Below are 18,323 nucleotides of genomic sequence, written 5' to 3'. Positions count from 1 at the left end.
CTCTCTCCTTCTCTCTCTCTCTCTCCTTCCCTCTCTCTCTCTCTCTCCTTCCCTCTCTCCCTCTCTCTCTCGCTCCTTCCTCTCTCTCTTTCTTCCTCTCTCTCTCTCTCTCCTTCCCCCTCTCTCTCTCTCTCCTTCCCCCTCTCTCTCTCTCTCTCTCCTTCCCCCTCGCTCTCTCTCTCTTTTTCTCTCTCTCTCTCTCCTTCCCTCTCCTTCCCTCTCTCTCTCTCTCTCTCCTTCCCTCTCTCTCTCTCTCATCTCCTTCTCCTCTCTCTCTCTCTCGCTCCTTCCCTCTCTCACCTTCCCTCTCTCTCTCTCTCTCCTTCCCTCTCCCTCTCTCTCTCCTTCCCCCTCTCTCTCTCCTTCCTCTCTCTCTCTCTCTTCCCCCAGTCTCTCTCTCTCTCTCTTCCCCCCAGTCTCTCTCTCTCTCTCTTCCCCCCAGTCTCTCTCTCCCCCCCAGTCTCTCTCTCTCTCTCTTCCCCCCAGTCCCTCTCTCCCCCCCAGTCTCTCTCTCCCCCGCCTCTCTCTTCTCCCCCCAGTCTCTCTCTCTCTCCTTCCCCTTGTCTCTCTCTCTCTCCCCCTCTCTCTCTCTCTCCTTCACCCTTTCTCTGTCTCTCCTGAATTTGGTTTGGGTGCACCCGCCCCCAAATTCTGCCATTTTCCCGGCAGTCCCGCCTCCATACCTGCCTCCCCAGGGCTGGCAAAATCTCCCCCATGTGACAGGCAGAGCTTTGCCACCTTTAACACATTTGAGGCCTGTGACTGCAAATCTCACAGCTGTCCATTCACCATTGCTGGAAAAATCTCCTTAACTAAGAGATAAGGCTCAGGCCATTAACTGCGACTGCACTTCAAAAGTATGTCATTGGCCGTAAAGCGCTTTGGGTCGTCCTAAGGTCATGAAAGGTGTGATATAAATGCAAGTTCTTTCTTTTTTCCTTTAACTGCATGTCCTTCTGTCTGACAGGTGTTCGACATCCTTCCGCTGTTCGGTGTTCTGCAGCCAAACGAAATTCAACAGGTGACCTTTACATTTTATGGCCACATGAACGTCATGAGTGAGGTGAAAGCAGTATGTGAGGTGGAAGGTGGGCCAACATACGAGATTACACTGAAAGGAGAGGCATCAGTTATCAAATATTCATTCGATAGAAATGAGATCGACTATGGTCACCAGGTTAGTATAACAAAGTGCTGTTTATCTACTGACAGCTGCTTCATAGAACACGGGGAGTTCACAGATTAGGAGTATTGCTTCTGTGTCAGCTCTGTGCCAGAGCAGTCCAAAACTAATTCCACTGCCCACTCTCTCCGCATCTCGTGAACTTCCATTGTCTCCATTCCGTATACCTCTTCCCAGTTTTCACACTTTCACTGGGTGGACTGGTGAGTGCACTCGAAAATCCAGTATCTCCTCTGGAATGGGTGGGAATCATTGTGGGTCACTGCCTTTGGTGGGGTGGCATCTCTTGGTTTTTAGGAATTCCTCGACCTCCCTGAGGGCTTTCAGGTTCCTAAACCTTGTGATGTTGTCATTAAGGCTAGTATTGTGAAATATTTGGGTTTGGATGACTAGTTGTACCGCCTGGGCTTGTGAATTTGTGGGGCACTCATCTGCAACCTCTTTTTTGTCATCACCTATTGGCTCTTCCATTCCTAAGGTTCTGGCTACTGGAATTGGTTGCCAATAGGGCAGGTAGTATGATCTTATTGGTCTCAGATCCTCCTCACTGCTCTGGGTGGAGGAGGACGTTCTTGCTAGTCTGGCAGGCAAGGATCGAGCAATTGTGCAGCATGTGCACTTTGCGCAGTGTACTGTGACATCTAGCACCACTACGGGGATGTTATTCGTCCGAGACTCGTCCCATCCGGGTAGGATTAACCCCTTGGGGTTATCCACAATTTTTTCCTGAAGGTTGGTTGTCCCTTCCTGCTGAGGCAGTGTACTACGCAGATCACTATCCATCTCGTGGTTCTTTCGGCGTCGTTTTGACCAACGATAAATCATTGTTGCCAGTGGGACCGCGGGGAGGCAAACTCACTGTGGTCAGTCAGAACACGAAAGACGACCACAGCTACAGTAACTGTCCAGGTTGACACTCTGCCAAGAGAGTCATAGTTACCACCACCATAATAGAGTTCTGCTTAGTGGATGAATGACTAGCTGAATGACTAGCACACTCTTGCTTCAGCTCGTTAAATAACTGTGGCTGCAGGGGTATGTAATTTAATTGGGCACACCATTCACCATTGAGTCCAGTACACATACCCAGTCCCAGGTTTCCTGGTTGCCTATGTCATTCTTGCGGCTGAGCGACTTGACATGATCACTCACAGCGTGTTGCAGTGTAGGTAATTTGTGGAATTGCATGCTGCTTTTGGATCTTATTAATTTTTTTGTGCTTAATTTTAGGAGAAATTTTTTTTAAATGAAAAGACTATTTGATTTTTTTTTAATAACTTAATTTATATTTTCTCCTCTAAGCGTTTTGTTCATGTCTTCTCATGTTACGCACCATGGTGAGAGGGTGGGTTGATTCATCCCCGATTTCCGGCTCCTTGTGCGGATGTTCCTGCCCTCTGCAGAGCTCAGCTCACTGCCATCCCTGGTTGGTATGATTGCGGTCAGGAGCTCACTATCTGTACAGCTGCATGCAGAAACCTCATCCTGGCCCTTCATGGCATAGTGTAACGAAGCAATAACCCGCTGAGCTAATCTTTTACTGTAAACATGTTTAAAATGGAGGCAAAGGTCCCTTGTCTTAATTTGCACAGCCTTTTTTTGCCCTCCCATATGCTCGAAATGGGGGTCACAACTCCCAATCATAGCTTCCTCATATTACATACCAGGCTCAACTGTGCAGCCAGATGGAATGTCAAGTTACTGTCTGTGTAATCAGCCACAGTTTAGCGTACAGATTACGTATGGTGCAAAAGGAGAAACGCATGATTTCCCATGGGAAACATGATTTCCCATTTGCAATTTTTAAACATAAAACCTTTTACAGTCACAAGATATTTGTAGTGAATTTCACGGTAAAATATTGGGATTACACGATACTGGGATGTTAACAGCTCATACTGAGGGGCCAGTGAGATGTGGCACTGTACTTTAGTTGGCTGTTGAGTTTCTCAGTTTTCTGTGAATTGACATGTTGGGTCACATTCCTGCAGAAGTGATGTTGGGAGTGGAGTTGTATGTTTATACTGGACTTAAAAGTGTGGTGACAGGAATAATCTGCACCAACTGCTGCTTCTACCTGTAATCTGGAGGCACCAACATGACATAAAGGAGGTGCAATGCTAGAGTGCTTTACTTATAGAGAAAATCATTCTGGCATTCTTCATTCCCATTTTCCACATAACACTAGGGGTAAGGAGAGGTTATCAATTGGCATTTTATAAGATGCAGGGAGAGTCACATGGGCATCTTCATAAAAATCCCAAGGTAAATCCAGACAAGGAGGGCCTTTTAGCCAACCTTACCACATCCATCTAGGAGAAAAAGCCTGCACTCCCCATCACAACATCCAGCTGGCTCTTAAATGTCTTTCAAGTACCTGGAAGTCTATTCCAAATGTTGATTAAAGAAATCTTGCATTTGTATAGCACCTTTCACGATCTTGGGACGCCCCAAAGTGCCTTACAGCCAAGTACTTTTGAACTGTAGTCACTGTTGTAATGTAGGAAATGCGGCAGCCAATTTGCGCACAGCAAGTTCCAACAAACAGCAATGTGATAATGACTAGAAAATCTGTTTTAGTGATGTTGGTTGAGGGATAAATATTACCCAGGTCACTGGGGAGAACTACACTTCTTCGAAAAGTGCCATGGGATCTTTTACATCCACCTGAGAGGACATACAGAGCCTGTACTGTTAGATATCCTGTGGCATTGCTTTTAGATTTGGAATGAAGCACACCTCATATGCAAGTCCTTCCTGAAGCTGCTTATAAATGTTACTCTTTGTGTGAAGAATTTCTTCCTAACATCAGTCCCTAGTTTGTCTTTAACCAGTTTGAGCTTATTACCCCTTGTCCGACTTTAATGTAATCAACATCAGCGTCTTAAATATTCTCTTCAGTCCTGCCTGGGTTTTCTCCCAGTGGCACACAGAGCATGAAAAAGACTCTATAAAGTAGTTAGTCTGACTTAACTCATCTTTGTGACACTCTCAACTTGTGGGCACTTTACCCAGGGGTAAATGGGAGCTGTGACCCTGCTGAGTGGGCACTATTTCATGGCTGTAAAGTAACATGCACATTCTGATTTAAAAGGTATAACATTTCTGTTCTCTTCTCTTAGCCGTTTAGCCAAGTTGCTGTGACTGAAATGACCCTGATGAACACTGGGAAGGTCGGCTTTGACTTCACTGTTTTGAATCATGAGCAGGCTGCTGACCAAGAGCCTCTGCCAGGAGTGCCACTCATCACTCCTTTCACGGTTCGTGAATTCTCTTATGATTGCCGGAGAAAATGCCTCCTGCTTAAACAATAGGGGGAGCACTAGGAGCAGGCAAAGTGAGCATGGTTCCTGGCTGGGGATGTCTTATTACAGATGTAACTGCTACTTCATTTGTTTGTTGCTTCTGATAAAGCATTTTAAAAAGGTGATACTCGTCAGTGGGTGGCTGGCTCATTGAACACAATAGCCAGTCTGGGTTCTAATATACCAGCTATCTATTTACATTAGATATATATATTGTTTTCACATAAACAGATCATTGTTAATTCAGGGGAAGCCAAAAGCAAAATACTGCGGATGCTGGAAATCTGAAATAAAAACTGAAAATGCTGGAAACACTCAGCAGGTCTGCCAGCATCTGTGCAGAGAGAAACAGAGTTAACATTTCAGGTCAATGACCTTTTGTCAGAGTTGAAAGATGTTAGAGATTTAACAGTTTTTAAGCAAGTACAAAGGTAGGGAAAAGGGGGGCAAAGAACAAAAGGTTCTGTGATAGGGTGGAGGGCAGGAGTGATTCAATGACAAAAGGGATAATGGTGCAAGGCAAAAGGAGGTGGTAATGGGACAAGTAAAGAAGCAAAAGATGGGTCCAGGGGAGGTGGAAATGGTGACAGCAGAATAGCAGGGGGAGGGGGGAAGCGTGGATAACATGGCAAAGAGGAGCAGGCTCCTGTGGCCCGGGAATGAGGCAGAAGCAAGGTAGGTATACCCCAGGAGTGTAGACCACCCCACCGGCTGTGTACCGATTGGGGATCCCCACCCCAAGCACCAGCTCACACCTCCTCTACTCCCGGAGGCTGTGGTGCACACATTGAGACTCTAGGCTAGAAATTACCGTATGCGCTATGAGCATACAAACGCATTTATATGATAGTACATCAGGTTAAATTAGGGAATGAATGTTATCAGAACATGCTAAATATTTGTATGTTAATATCACACATGGTAATTGTTAAGTATGTGTATTGTATTGAACAATTAACACAAAGACTTAAACGTATAACTCAAACAGGTCTTTACTGGTTGGAGGTAGGGACTATTCTGAATACAAGATTACTGCACAGTGCTTATATACCGGTGTGTTCACCCCCGGTATTACGTCTACAGCAGCCTGAGAAAGTAGTACATCTCTTAAGGTGGAACAGGCTTAAGCTCTCTTAAGGTGGAACAGGTTACATACACAACACTCCTCCCTTCTTAGCTTTATAGTCATCCCCCCATTTAACATAACGTAATAACATATATACATATATAACTTCATGTTTAACGTAACATATCACAGATTCAGTCTCTGCGGAAAACAGTTCACAGATTCAATCTCTGTGGTGTAGTCGGTTCACGTTACTCATTCAATAGTCCTTTCATGGATTTAACAGCTTGAACTTCCGAACTGATTTGGCTCCGTTCGGAGGGACCACGTGTGTGATCTGGTAGAGGTAATAATGGTTCAGATGGGTCATCTTCTGTTTCGACTTTTCCTTTTCTGCTTCTTGGAGACTCTCTGGGCTCCACTGTCAGCTGCCAGCTGCATGTGCAGTTCCTCCTTCTCTTCCTCCTTTTTCCGTAGTAGAGCCACCTTCTCCCGATGTTCCGTAGACTTTCGGTGCTCCTCCATGATTTCTGTATGGTGGGAGTCGAAGTTACAAGTTGGGCAGGACAGGACATAGTAATATTCGGTGTCGTCCTGATCTAGGCCAGCGAGAGGGTCTTCTATTTCCTCCATACCCAGCTGGGCGTTAGCCAGCTTTTGTTCCAAGTCCAGACATCTTTCCTGAAGAGACTTCTTCATGCGTACCTCTTCATCCAGCTTTTTCTGGGCTTTCAGCAAGTCGTTTACTAATGACCTCATTTGAGATTTTACTACTTCAACTTCTTTTGGAGATTGATTGATCGGACTATTCAATCCCTCTACCGGAGCAGCTGTTTCAGCGGTCTGTTGTTCTACGTTGACGTGAGTCAGCGTACTTTTGGCATCCAAGGGCTGCTCTGTTGCAGTCATCTCAGTCTGTGTTGCCACATCAGCCATCTCAATGACTTTTGAGAGCTCCGAACCCTTTTCCTTTGAAGATCGCAGCTCGTGTTCAAGTTTTTCCCATTTCAGAGTCTTGTCCCTCAGCATATGAAGGAGTTGGCTGACCGTTAACTCTTCTGACACCAGATTATGGCACGCACCTTCAGAACCTGAATCAGCTTTGATTCGTTCGGCCTCCTCACACAGATGGTTGGTGTGCTCCTGCTCCATTTTCTCCATCAGTTGCTTCTGTTGCTTTTCCAGATTCTCCCACTCTGTAACAAAGAACTTTTTTATTTCATTCATCTCTTGCTCAAAACGGCGAATCATTTGTTCTAATTGCTGTTGTAGTTTGAAATGGAGTTGAGTTCGAGCCCAGTGTCCCTCAAAAATGTGCATATCAGTAGACTTGACAGACTCAGAATTCTCTGTTAAACTATGTTGTTGTTGCTCAGTGGAATTCTGTGCTGAAACTTTGTCTTTTGCACATGGGTTGGTCTTACCATCATCAGTTCTAGAGTCTGGGCTGATTATCTGCACCGAGTTCTCACTCTTTATGGCTTTTAGCGAATGCCAGTCCATATTTATGTTTCTAAACCACTCCCGGCCTAGTAGTGGTGGACCTCCCTCCGGTAGCACATATAAGTCCATTATTTGACTTCCTTCGCCCTTGTTGGCCACTGCAACCTTTATTGTCCCGATGGGGTACACTCTCTGCCCCGTGTAGGTTGTCAATATAATCTCCGTATCCTGTAGGGGAATATGTTGGAATAACCTTCTGTAATCTTTCTTCTTCATGACCGACAATGCCGATCCAGTGTCCAATTCCATTTTTACTTGGACTCCTTCTATCTGAAGAGTAACCCAAATTGTCTGGAGGTCTGCACCCTTACCAGCGTTGAGTACTCTTAAGCTAGCCAGTTCATTACTGCTAGCGTCTGAATCGGACTCCTGTTCAGCCACCTTGTGTACCTTTGCGTATTTCCCTTGCGGTGACTTCTTGTTGCTGGTCTTCTTCGCTGACCTGCATATCTAGCTATATGTCCAAGCCTACCACAAGTTCTACATTCTTGGTTTTTAAACCAACACTGGTTCTGATCATGCGTTGTCTTTCCACAACGATAACATTTAACAGAACTCACACCCAATTTGTGTGCACTGAGCTCCGGTGACCGTAGCTGCATTACTGCCGTGCCTCTCGCTGCGGCTTCGTGTGCTGCTGCCATAGTGACCGCCTTCTCAAGCGCCAGCTCATTCTCCTCGAGCAGTCGCTTTTGTGTATCCTGTTTAAATAAACCACACACAAATTTGTCTCGTAGTGCATCTGTCAGTCCCGTTCCAAACTGGCAATATTTCGCTAATTTACGCAATTCCAGCAGATATTCAGCATTGCTTTCATGCTGTAGCTGCCTTCTGTCGTAAAATTTAAATCGTTCCGCTAGCATCAGCGGCGTGGGGTTTAGATGATCTTTCAGGACAGTAACAATCTCATCGAACGTCTTATCCGCCGGTTCATCTGGTGATAACAGGTGTTTCAATTGCCCGTATGTCTTCGCACCCATTAAATTTAATAATGTTAGAGCTTTATCTTGGTCACGAATTTTATTGGCCTTACAATAATTTTTTACTCTTTCAACATATATGGCCCAATCTTCGAGGTCACTATCAAAGGTGCTAATATTCCCGTGTTTAGGCATTGTAGATTTGCAATTTCTCAGATTTTCTTTTCTTTACTTGTTATCAAAGATGGCGGCTTCCCGCTCTTGCCGTCGTCCTCCGCCCACAAAATGGCGGTTTTCCCGCGCTTGGCGGTCTTCACCCGTCCCCCGACGCCGTCTCCCTTCAGCCCCCAAGTGCGGCCCTTATCTTCTGTGCGATCGATAGCCCGCGCTGTGCACCGCGGCTCTCGCACCTTGAGCTTCTGCAGCCGCCGCGCCTTTCAGTCCGAGTGCGGCCCTTATCTTTGGTCCCGATCGCTGGCCCGCGCTGCGCCTCGCACTTGAAGCGGCTCCCGGCCTCTGGCTCACCCGCTCGCGCGGCTCTTGCTCGCTCCCTCCCGGGCTCTGGCTTACCCGCTCGCGCGTTTCACCGCGGCTCTTATCAGGGATTGCGATCGCCCTTATCTTCTCCAACTTCCCCAGCCCTGTCTTTGCAGCCAACGCTGCACGGCTTACCCCACCACCTAGGTTGAACAAGGAAACCGCAGAAAGACTTCTGTCAGTCGCTGGAAGCTGTCAGGATGGCTGCTGCACTCCAGTGCTCAGTCGCTGATGGAGGCTTCAGAGTCCTAAAGCCTGTCGCTTCTAGTGGGGTGGTGATGTTTGAAACCTCTCTTCAACTGCCGCAGGGTAAGAACCTGACTCGTCGCCAGTGTTAAGTATGTGTATTGTATTGAACAATTAACACAAAGACTTAAACGTATAACTCAAACAGGTCTTTACTGGTTGGAGGTAGGGACTATTCTGAATACAAGATTACTGCACAGTGCTTATATACCGGTGTGTTCACCCCCGGTATTACGTCTACAGCAGCCTGAGAAAGTAGTACATCTCTTAAGGTGGAACAGGCTTAAGCTCTCTTAAGGTGGAACAGGTTACATACACAACAGTAATTGTTAGGCTATTATGATACATCTTCCGTTTTTGTTCTTGTGCATTGCTTGATGGTGCGGTTGTGGCAGTTCTTCGGATGTGGGCCCATGACATGAATCCCCACATGGAGATACCCAACATCACCTCTACCATAGAAGAATAGTGCCGAGGGGAGGCTGAATACTTCCCCGAAGGTGTTGTTTCTCAAGGGGTTTTATACCCTTACCTATATAACAATTAAGAAGGACTCCGGGGTGGAGAGTTTAGTTAACGGCCATTTTATTTACAATGTGCTTCTTCACTCAATGCACTACATTTCCCATAGTGCATTGCAAATCACCACTACGGTATCCCATGTGGGACAATTCTAATACACATTCAAAATACACAACATATTTCCTCCCCCTTAAAATAGAATGTCGACAAAACAGAAAAACTGAAAATGACTATAACGTTGGAAGAGAGGGTAGACTGCCTCTACATTCTGCTAACCCTGGGGATTATCCTGCCCCATGCACACAGGTTAGCACTAACTGTAACTAAGACGCTCTGGAGGCTGCCTTTCTCTTTGGGGGTAACGCCTAGTCTCAGGAGCAGGCTCTGGCTGGCTCTCCCGTGACCCTGCAGGCATGGCTTCCTCCCTCGATGGCACAAGAGTGGATGGTGCCACCGTCTCAGGGTCGGACAACCAGTCCCTGCTGGAGCCCCCAGCAGGTCCTTGATCCTCTGTTTCTTGGGTTACCTGTGGCGACTGTCTTGGCAGTAACTGGTCTACATGCCATCTCCATGTTCGGTCGTTTCCGGTATGAAACGGGGCCCGTCTTTTGAATGACTGTAGCCGGGACCCACCGCTCCGGGGTGGTGTAGTTACGTGCGAGGACTTTGCCCCCCACCACAAAGTGTCATTCTTTGGACCTCTGAGCTCGTCTGCTGACTTGATCCTGCTGATTGGCATGCACCACTGCTTCTGTGGACGTTGGCCTCAGCAAGTCAAGGCGTGTCCGTAGCTGCCTTCCCATGAGTAGGTAAGCAGGAGATGCTCCAGTCGTAGCATGAGGCGTGTTTCGGTATTTCAGCAAGAAAGCATTCAGGCTCTGCTTTAGAGGAGCATCACTTCTTGCCGCTTTCAACGCGCGTTTCAGCGTTCTGACAAATCTCTCCACCAATCCATTCATGGATGGATGATAAGGCGCAGAGAACGTGTGCTGGATTCCATTGCTCTTGAGGAACTCCTCCATCTCCTGGGATGTGAACTGTGTTCCATTGTCGGTTACGATCTGCTCCGGCAGACCAAATCGCCCGAACATCTCTCTCAGAGTCTCGATGGTTTTCTCCGTAGTGGTAGTGGACATTACTGCAACCTCCGGCCATTTGGAATGGGAGTCCACCGCGACCAGGAACATCGCTCCTTCCACTGGTCCCGCGAAGTCCAGATGGATCCGTTGCCACGGTGTCGCCGGCCGTTCCCATGGATGCAGTGGCTCTGCTCTTGGTGTATCGCTGGTTGATTCGCATGATGGGCATGATTTCGCTTCAACTTCAATTTCATGATCCAGACCGGGCCACCAGAAGTAGCTTCATGCCAGCTCCTTCATCCGGACAATACCACAATGTCCTGAGTGCAGCTCGTTGAGGACATGTTTCCGCAGCTTTGGTGGTATGATCACTCGCATGCCCCAAAGGAGGCATCCTGATATGACAGACAACTCCTTCCCTCTTGACAGGTAAGGTAGGAGCTCAGTTGGTGCGTCTGACACCCGTGATCCATCTCCTCGCATCACCCGATCCAGCACCTTGGATAGCGTAGGGTCCACTCTGGTCCCTTTCTTGACCTGCTGGGCCATGACAGGGGCATTGCTCACCACGTCAAAGTAGAAAATCTTCTGCTCACAGCCTTCAGAGGGCACAGGCAGCGGAAGTCTTGACAATCCGTCCGCATTGCCATGTGCTGCTGACCTCCGGTATTTGATGTTGTAATTGTGAGCGCTTAACATCAGCGCCCAGCGCTGCATCCTGCACGCTGCCAGGGAGGGTATTCCTGTGTGTGGACCAAAGATCGATGTCAGAGGACGATGATCCATCAGCAAGGTGAATTTCCTTCCGAACAAGTAGTGATGGAACTTTTTGATTCCAAAGATGATGCCCAAAGCCTCTTTTTCGATCTGCGGGTATTTCACCTCCGTCTTGCTCAGGGACCTTGACGCGAATGCAATCGGCTTCTCTTCGCCTGAGGGAAAGGTGTGGGACACGACCGCGCCGACGCCATAAGGCGACGCGTCACAGGCCAGCTGAATCTGCAACGACGGGTCAAAGTGCGTCAACACTCTGGGGTCAGTCAAAGCTGCTTTGGCTTTCTTGAATGCAGCTTTGCACTCCTTCGTCCACACCCAGGCCTTGCCCTGACACAGCAACTCATGTAATGGCTTCAACAGTGATGCCAGCTGTGGAATAAACTTTCCATAATAGTTCAGGAGACCTAAGAATGACCGCAGCTGGCCGACATTTGTAGGTGCAGGAGTGTCGGCAATGGCTTTCACTTTCAACGGTGCTGTGTGTAGGCCGTCCGCATTGATGATATGGCCTAGGTACTCCACTGATGGCTTGAAAAATTCGCATTTGTCCTTGCGAACGCGTAAGCCATATTCTTCAAGTCTTCCCAGTGTCTTCGTCAGGTTCTGCAGATGCTCGTTGTCGCCCTTTCCTGTGACAAGAATATCATCGCGATAACATTGTACCCCTGGAATGCCGCTTAAGATCTGGTCCATAGCTCGCTGAAACAATGCTGGTACTGACGTTATACCAAAGGGTAGGCGGCAGTACCTGTAGAGGCCCTTGTGGGTGGTGATGGTGAGGTACTTCTGTGAGTCCTCTTCTACATGCATCTGCAAGTAGGCTTGGCATAGATCAATCTTGCTAAACTTCTGACCGCCTGCTAGACCCGCGAAAAGATCTTCAATGATGGGGAGGGGGTACTGTTCAGCTGAGAGCACAGGATTCACTGTTACTTTGAAATCTCCACATAAGCGAACCGCGCCGTCACTCTTCATCACTGGTACCACGGGCGTGGCCCACTCACTGTGTGAAACCGGCACCAGGACCCCTATCTTGACCAGACACTCCAGGTCAGCCTCCACCTTTGGTCTGAGGGTGTAGGGAACGTTCCTGGCCTTCAGGAATCGTGGCTGGCTGTCAGGCTTCACCTTGAGTTTGACCATAATCCCCTTCATACTCCCCAATTCTCCGTCAAAGACAGCCGCATGCTTTGTCAACACTGTCGCTAGCCCCGCCTCTTCGACTGACACCGCATTCACTTTTTTCCAATCCAGATGAATTTTCTCCAACCATGGCCTGCCCATCAGGGATGGATAGTCACCCTTGACCACGTAAACTGGCAGCATCACAGTTTGTCCATTAAGCTCCACCTTGACCTCCGTCTTACTCAGCATTGGGACTGTTTCCCCAGTGTAAGGGGGAGAAATTGGGTGAGTAGCGCCACCTGTTAGCGCCTAAAGAGGTAGCCAGTGGCTGTAGCACCACTGGCTGCGCCTCCTGCGATATTCAGCAGGGGCGCTAATGGTGGCGTTAGCCTGTTGCGTTGCGCCACCACCGATGACGTCATCGGTGTGCGCAGTGCCCCATTCGCGCCCGGATCGCGATATTTGGTAGTGAACGCCGCTGTTGTGCCGTTCGCTACCTGCGCCCGGTTCACGGGGTCTTACTGCGCCGGCAGAGGCGCAAGTTAAGGTGGAGGTGCGGGGCGGCCGGTTTTTTCGGCGGCCGCCTGCCAGCACCTCCGTCCCTGGCCTCCAGGTTCCCCCCCCGCGGCATTGCCGGCTGTTTCCCGAGAGCCTGGCACTTCTCCACGGTGCCGGGCTCTTTTGCCGGCACTCGCGATCGGGGTTCGTGCTGCTACAGGCCCCTCCCCCCTAACAATGGGAGGAAGGCCTGCAGTACCGCAGCGTGCAAGGTATTGGTGAGACCGCACCTGGAATACTGCATACAGTTTTGGTGTCCATACTTAAGAAAAGACATACTTGCTCTCGAGTCAGTACAAAGAAGGCTCACTCGGTTAATCCCGGGGATGAGGGGATGGACATATGAGGAGAGGTTGAGTAGATTGGGACTCTACTCATTGGAGTTCAGAAGAATGAGAGGCGATCTTATTGAAACATATCAGATTATGAAGGGGTTGGATCGGGTGGATGTGGGGAGGATGTTCCCGATGATGGGTGAAACTAGAACTAGGGGGCATAGTCTTAGAATAAGGGGCTGCTCTTTCAAAACTGAGATGAGGAGGAACTACTTCACTCAGAGGGTGGTAGGTCCATGGAATATGCTGCCCCAAAAAGCTGTAGAAGCTACATCATTACATAAATTTAAAACAGAAATAGACAGTTTCCTAGAAGTAAAGGGAATTAAGGGTTACGGGGAGCGGGCAGGAATTTGGACACGAGTCTAGGTTCGGATCAGTCATGGCCCTGTGGGTAGCGGAGTGGGCCCAGGGGCCGTGTAGCCTGATCCTGCTCCTATTTCGTGTGTCTAATTCTGTTAGATTCAGGAGATGGTTCTGTGATAGTGGATTGGCGGTTAGGATCAGATCAGCCATGATCTTATTGAATGGCGGAGCAGGCTCGAGGGGCCGATTGGCCTACTCCTGCTCCTATTTCTTATGTTCTTATGTTCATCACCAGCCCAGCCAAGCGTCAATTCGGCGTCAGCAGGATCGAATTCCTCGGCCACCACATCACGCAGGACGGAGCCATTCCCCTGCCCGCCAAGGTGCAAGCCGTCCAGCAGTTCCCCCGGCCTACCACCATCAAAGGCCTCCAGGAGTTCTTGGGGATGATCAACTTTTACAACCGCTTCATTCCCAGAGCAGCCTCCCTCATGCGGCCCCTATACGAAGCCCTCCGGGGTAAGAAAGACAGAATGGCGATCGAGTGGTCGGCGGACATGTTGACCGCTTTCGACTCGACCAAAAAGGCGCTCGCCGACGCCACCATGCTCGCTCATCCACAGCCCAACGCCAGGGTGGCCCTCACCACGGACGCCTCCGACCACGCGGTCGGCGCCGTGTACGAACAGTGGGTCGATGTGGCCTGGCAACCGCTGGCCTTTTTCAGCCGCCAACTGCGCCCCCCGGAGGCCAAATACAGCGCCTTTGACCGCGAGCTCCTCGCACTGTACCTGGCAGTCCGCCATTTTAGATTTCTTCTGGAGGGCCGCCCCTTCACCGCGTTTGTCGACCACAAACCCCTGACATTTGCGATGGCGAAATCTGCGGACCCGTGGTCAGCCAGGCAACAACGCCAGCTCGCCGCAGTGTCCGAATTCACCACGGACATCCGGCACGTCTCCAGTCGAGACAACGTGGTGGCCGACTGCCTATCCCGCTCCGCCGTCCATGGCACCCACCTGGCAGTGGACTATGCTCAACTGGCAGCGGAGCAACGCACCGACCCCGATCTGCTCTCCGCGCCCACAACCCTCCCAGGGCTGCGACTGACCGACGTCGCCTGCTGCCCGTCCGCCGTAATGCGACACCTCCTTGGCGCAACCCCGCCCCGTAGTCCCGGCGTCCTGGCGAAAACGGGTGTTCGACATCGTCCACGGCCTCTCACACCCCGGCACCTGCACGTCCATTAGACTGGTGGCCAACCGATTTGTCTGGCGCGGCCTGCGCAAAGATGTGCGCATCTGGTCCAGATCCTGCATAGCTTGTCAGCGTGCCAAAATCCACCAGCACGTCAAAGCCCCACTCGAGGAGTTCACCGTGCCAGAAAGAAGGTTCGACCACGTCCACATCGACCTCGTCGGTCCCCTGCCGCCATCACAAGGTCACACGCACCTGCTGACAATCGTGGACCATACCACCCGCTGGCCCGAGGCCATTCCACTGACGTCCATCACCACCGCCGACATCGCGAGGGCGTTCATCGGTACCTGGGTCGCTCGGTTTGGCGTCCCCTCCGACATGACGTCGGATAGAGGCCCGCAGTTCACCTCTGATCTGTGGGCCGCCATCGCCCGAAACCTCAGGGTGGCCGTTCACCGCACCACGGCTTACCACCCCCAAGCCAACGGACTGTGCGAGCGATTCCACAGGTCCATGAAGGCGTCCCTCCGCGCCAGCCTCGAGGACGAGGCTTGGATCGACCGCCTCCCGTGGGTGCTACTCGGCCTACGCTCCGCGGTCAAGGAAGACCTGCAAGCCTCGGCGGCGGAACTCGTGTACGGCCAGCCACTGCGCGTACCCGGAGAGTTCCTGCCCACCGCCACGACCCCCTGGTCGGCTGACCAACAACGCCGCACTTTCGCCAACCGAGCACAACAGTTCGCTCCGGTACCCACCGGCCAGCATGGCGAACCAGCAACCCGCGTACCACCTAGCCTGCACATGGCCAAATTTGTTTTCGTGCGCCATGACGCCCACCAAGGACCTCTACGGCCCCCCATACGACGGACCCTACAAGGTATTCCAGACGGGGAACAAATTTGTTTTCGTGCGCCATGACGCCCACCAAGGACCTCTACGGCCCCCATACGACGGACCCTACAAGGTACTCCAGACGGGGAACAAGTTCTTCCTCCTCGAAGTGGGCGGCAGAACTGACAAGGTGTCGGTCGACCAGCTCAAGCTGGCGCACCTAGAGCCCGACAAACCCGTGGGCCAACCCCCACCGCGGGGCAGACCGCCTAATAGCCCGACGCGTCCGACCGCCCCGCTCCCGACACCAACTGTCAAGAGCCGTTCCGGCCGTGACATCAAGCCACCACGCCGGTTCGTACACTCCCTACTAGCGGATTCTGGGGGGAGCTGTGTGGCGTACCAATCACAGAACGGACACAATCCGCTTTCCGGTCCGTAGACTACAAATCAGGCGTCATGCCTTTAAGAAGGATCACACCTTTAAGAAACTCGATCTGCAACATAGTTAAGCCCAGAGCGGGGGAGGAGGAGTCGAAGCTGTGCACTGATGAAAGGCAGTCGTACTTTGTGTAGTCTCTGACTCCATTTTGTGTTCAGCATGCAGCCTCAACAATTAAACCTTTTCTGTTGAACCTCTCCGAGTTCAGTATTTTTTGCTAGGAGTACGTAGACTCCTACAAGATTTTTTTAAATTCACTTATGGGATATAGGCGTTGCTGGCAAGGCCAGCATTTATTGCCCATTCCTAGTTGCCCTTGAGAAGGTGGTGGTGAGCCACCTTCTTGAACCGCTGCAGTCCGTGTGCTGAAGGTACTCCCACAGTGCTGTTAGGGAGGGAATTCCAGGATTTTGACCCAGCAACGATGAAGGAACGGCGATATACTTCTAAGTCAGGATGGTGTGTGACTTGGAAGGGAACTTGGAGGTGGTGGTGTTCCCATGCGCCTGCTGCCCTTGTCCTTCTAGGTGGAAGAGGTCGCGGGTTTGGGAGGTGCTGCCGAAGAAGCCTTGGTGAGTTGCTGCAGTACATCTTGTAGATGGTACACACTGCAGCCACAGTACGCTGGTGGTAGAGGGAGTGAATGTTTAAGGTAGTGGATGGGGTGCCAATCAAATGGGCTGCTTTGTCCTGGATGGTGCCAAGCTTCTTGAGTGTTGTTGCAGCTGCACTCATCCAGGCAAGTGGAGAGTATTCCATCACACAGATAGAACACAGTAGATGAAAACAAATTGTTACAAGTGATTGAGGGGTCCAGAATGAGGGAACATAGATATAAGTTTAAATGTAAGAGATTTAGGATAGAGAGCAAGAGAAACATTTTTACACAGTCTGTGGAATGCGGATTTAATGATTGAAGCATTTAAGATTAGGTTAAATAGGTAGTTGAAGGAAAGGGGAATAGAGAGATATGAATACAGGGCAGGCACATGGGATTAGGACTAATGCTTGCCTGAAGGATACACAACAACATGGACTAGGTGGGACAAACGGCCTGTTTCCATGTTGTAATTTTATGTAATTCTGTGTTTATTAACTTCAACTGTAAGCCAAGATCGAATTTCCAGCTTCAACTTGCTGATATTTGTTCTTTGCAATATATAATCTATAGACCTATTTTAATTTGTTCCTTAAAACTTATCAGTAATGCCAAGCACAGTAGATGCAGAGTAATGTAGGCGACAGCAGAATTGAGGTGAAAGTAGGCCTCTCTGTAGCGCTTGAGGAATGCTTTGTTCTCAGGCGCTATGGAGAGCAAAATGCAGCAGAGACCTATTATCTCAGATCTTTGCTCCATTTATATTGCTCCAGAATTTCTGGGGCTTTCCCGAAAGAGGTGGACTTAAGCCTGCAACTCCAACAGACACAGGACAAAGGCAGCCATGAAAATGAAGCAGGAGGGGGGCATAGGAATCACAGGATTCCATCTCAGTTTCCTCTATCTGTGATGGAAGGTCACCTATTTTGATGGGTGGCAAAAGAAATCAATGTTAGTCCTTGCATCAGGGCTTCCTCAGATTGGTGGATCTGAGGGGGAGAGGCAGCAAGGCAATTGAGGTCTGAGAAGGTAAATACAGTCTCTCAGTACCTTCAGGCCTCATGGCTATTCTTCAACAGCAGCCAGAAGACCCCAAAGATGGTGACCTGTCCTGCAGCTTCAGGCCTCCCAGACCTACAGCTCTACTTGTGTTCCTGCTCCTTTTTCCATGATAAAGGCACTGCTAGGAGCAGACCAGCACCAGGGGTGTGACCGAGCCATGCTAATGACCTCTTCAGTCGTGCTGCACTTGTTCAGCACTTGGACAAAGATGGGAGGAATATCGGGCTAAATATGTCATGAGAAGCCATCTCTTTTTGATAGATCAGCTCCCCCTCACTCTCTCCTTCAGCCCCTTCTCTCTCTTGAATCCTTTTATACTGTCTTCTTCAATGGACTTCAATGGTAACTTATTCCACATCTATATGGATTTTCCTTCTTCCTAATTTTTAACCTGCTCTCTGGCATTTAAACCTTCACCATAGTCGCCTAATTTTTCTGACTGTCTGATGTTACTCATTCTACTATAATACAGTGCAATTTCTTTTTCACTTACATATTATAACGGGGTTTTATTTCTCTATCATACTCTGTTATTTTTAGGGTTACATTGAAGCATATGCTGAGCAGAAGTTGAGGGTTTCTTATTTTCCTGGAGTACCTGAGATCTTTCACAAGAGCTTTGAGATTCAAGTCTCTCACTTTGTACCTGACAGCATCAGCCTGAAGGGAGAGGGGAACTTCCCCAGAATCTACCTGGATCTACCCAGAAACATCAAAGGTATGGCTGT

At 49.6% G+C, this 18,323-nt stretch overlaps 1 protein-coding gene across 1 annotated transcript in view; it reads left to right on the top strand.

Annotated features, from left to right (window-relative positions):
• Positions 1-18,323, top strand: part of hydin (HYDIN axonemal central pair apparatus protein) — a 946,920-nt gene that overhangs the window by 682,066 nt on the left and 246,531 nt on the right. Inside the window, exons 23-25 of the mRNA XM_085992020.1 lie at positions 968-1,177; positions 4,306-4,443; positions 18,136-18,313. Coding sequence (XP_085848146.1) covers positions 968-1,177; positions 4,306-4,443; positions 18,136-18,313 — 526 coding nt within the window. The remainder of the gene's footprint in view (positions 1-967; positions 1,178-4,305; positions 4,444-18,135; positions 18,314-18,323) is intronic.

This window comes from Somniosus microcephalus, chromosome 6 (genome assembly GCF_052327205.1).
Source record: "Somniosus microcephalus isolate GS21.2 chromosome 6, FLI_Smic_1.0, whole genome shotgun sequence".
Taxonomy (NCBI): Eukaryota; Metazoa; Chordata; class Chondrichthyes; order Squaliformes; family Somniosidae; genus Somniosus; species Somniosus microcephalus.
The sequence above is the reverse complement of the archived record's forward strand: the minus strand, read 5'-3'. Positions and strand labels throughout refer to the sequence as shown.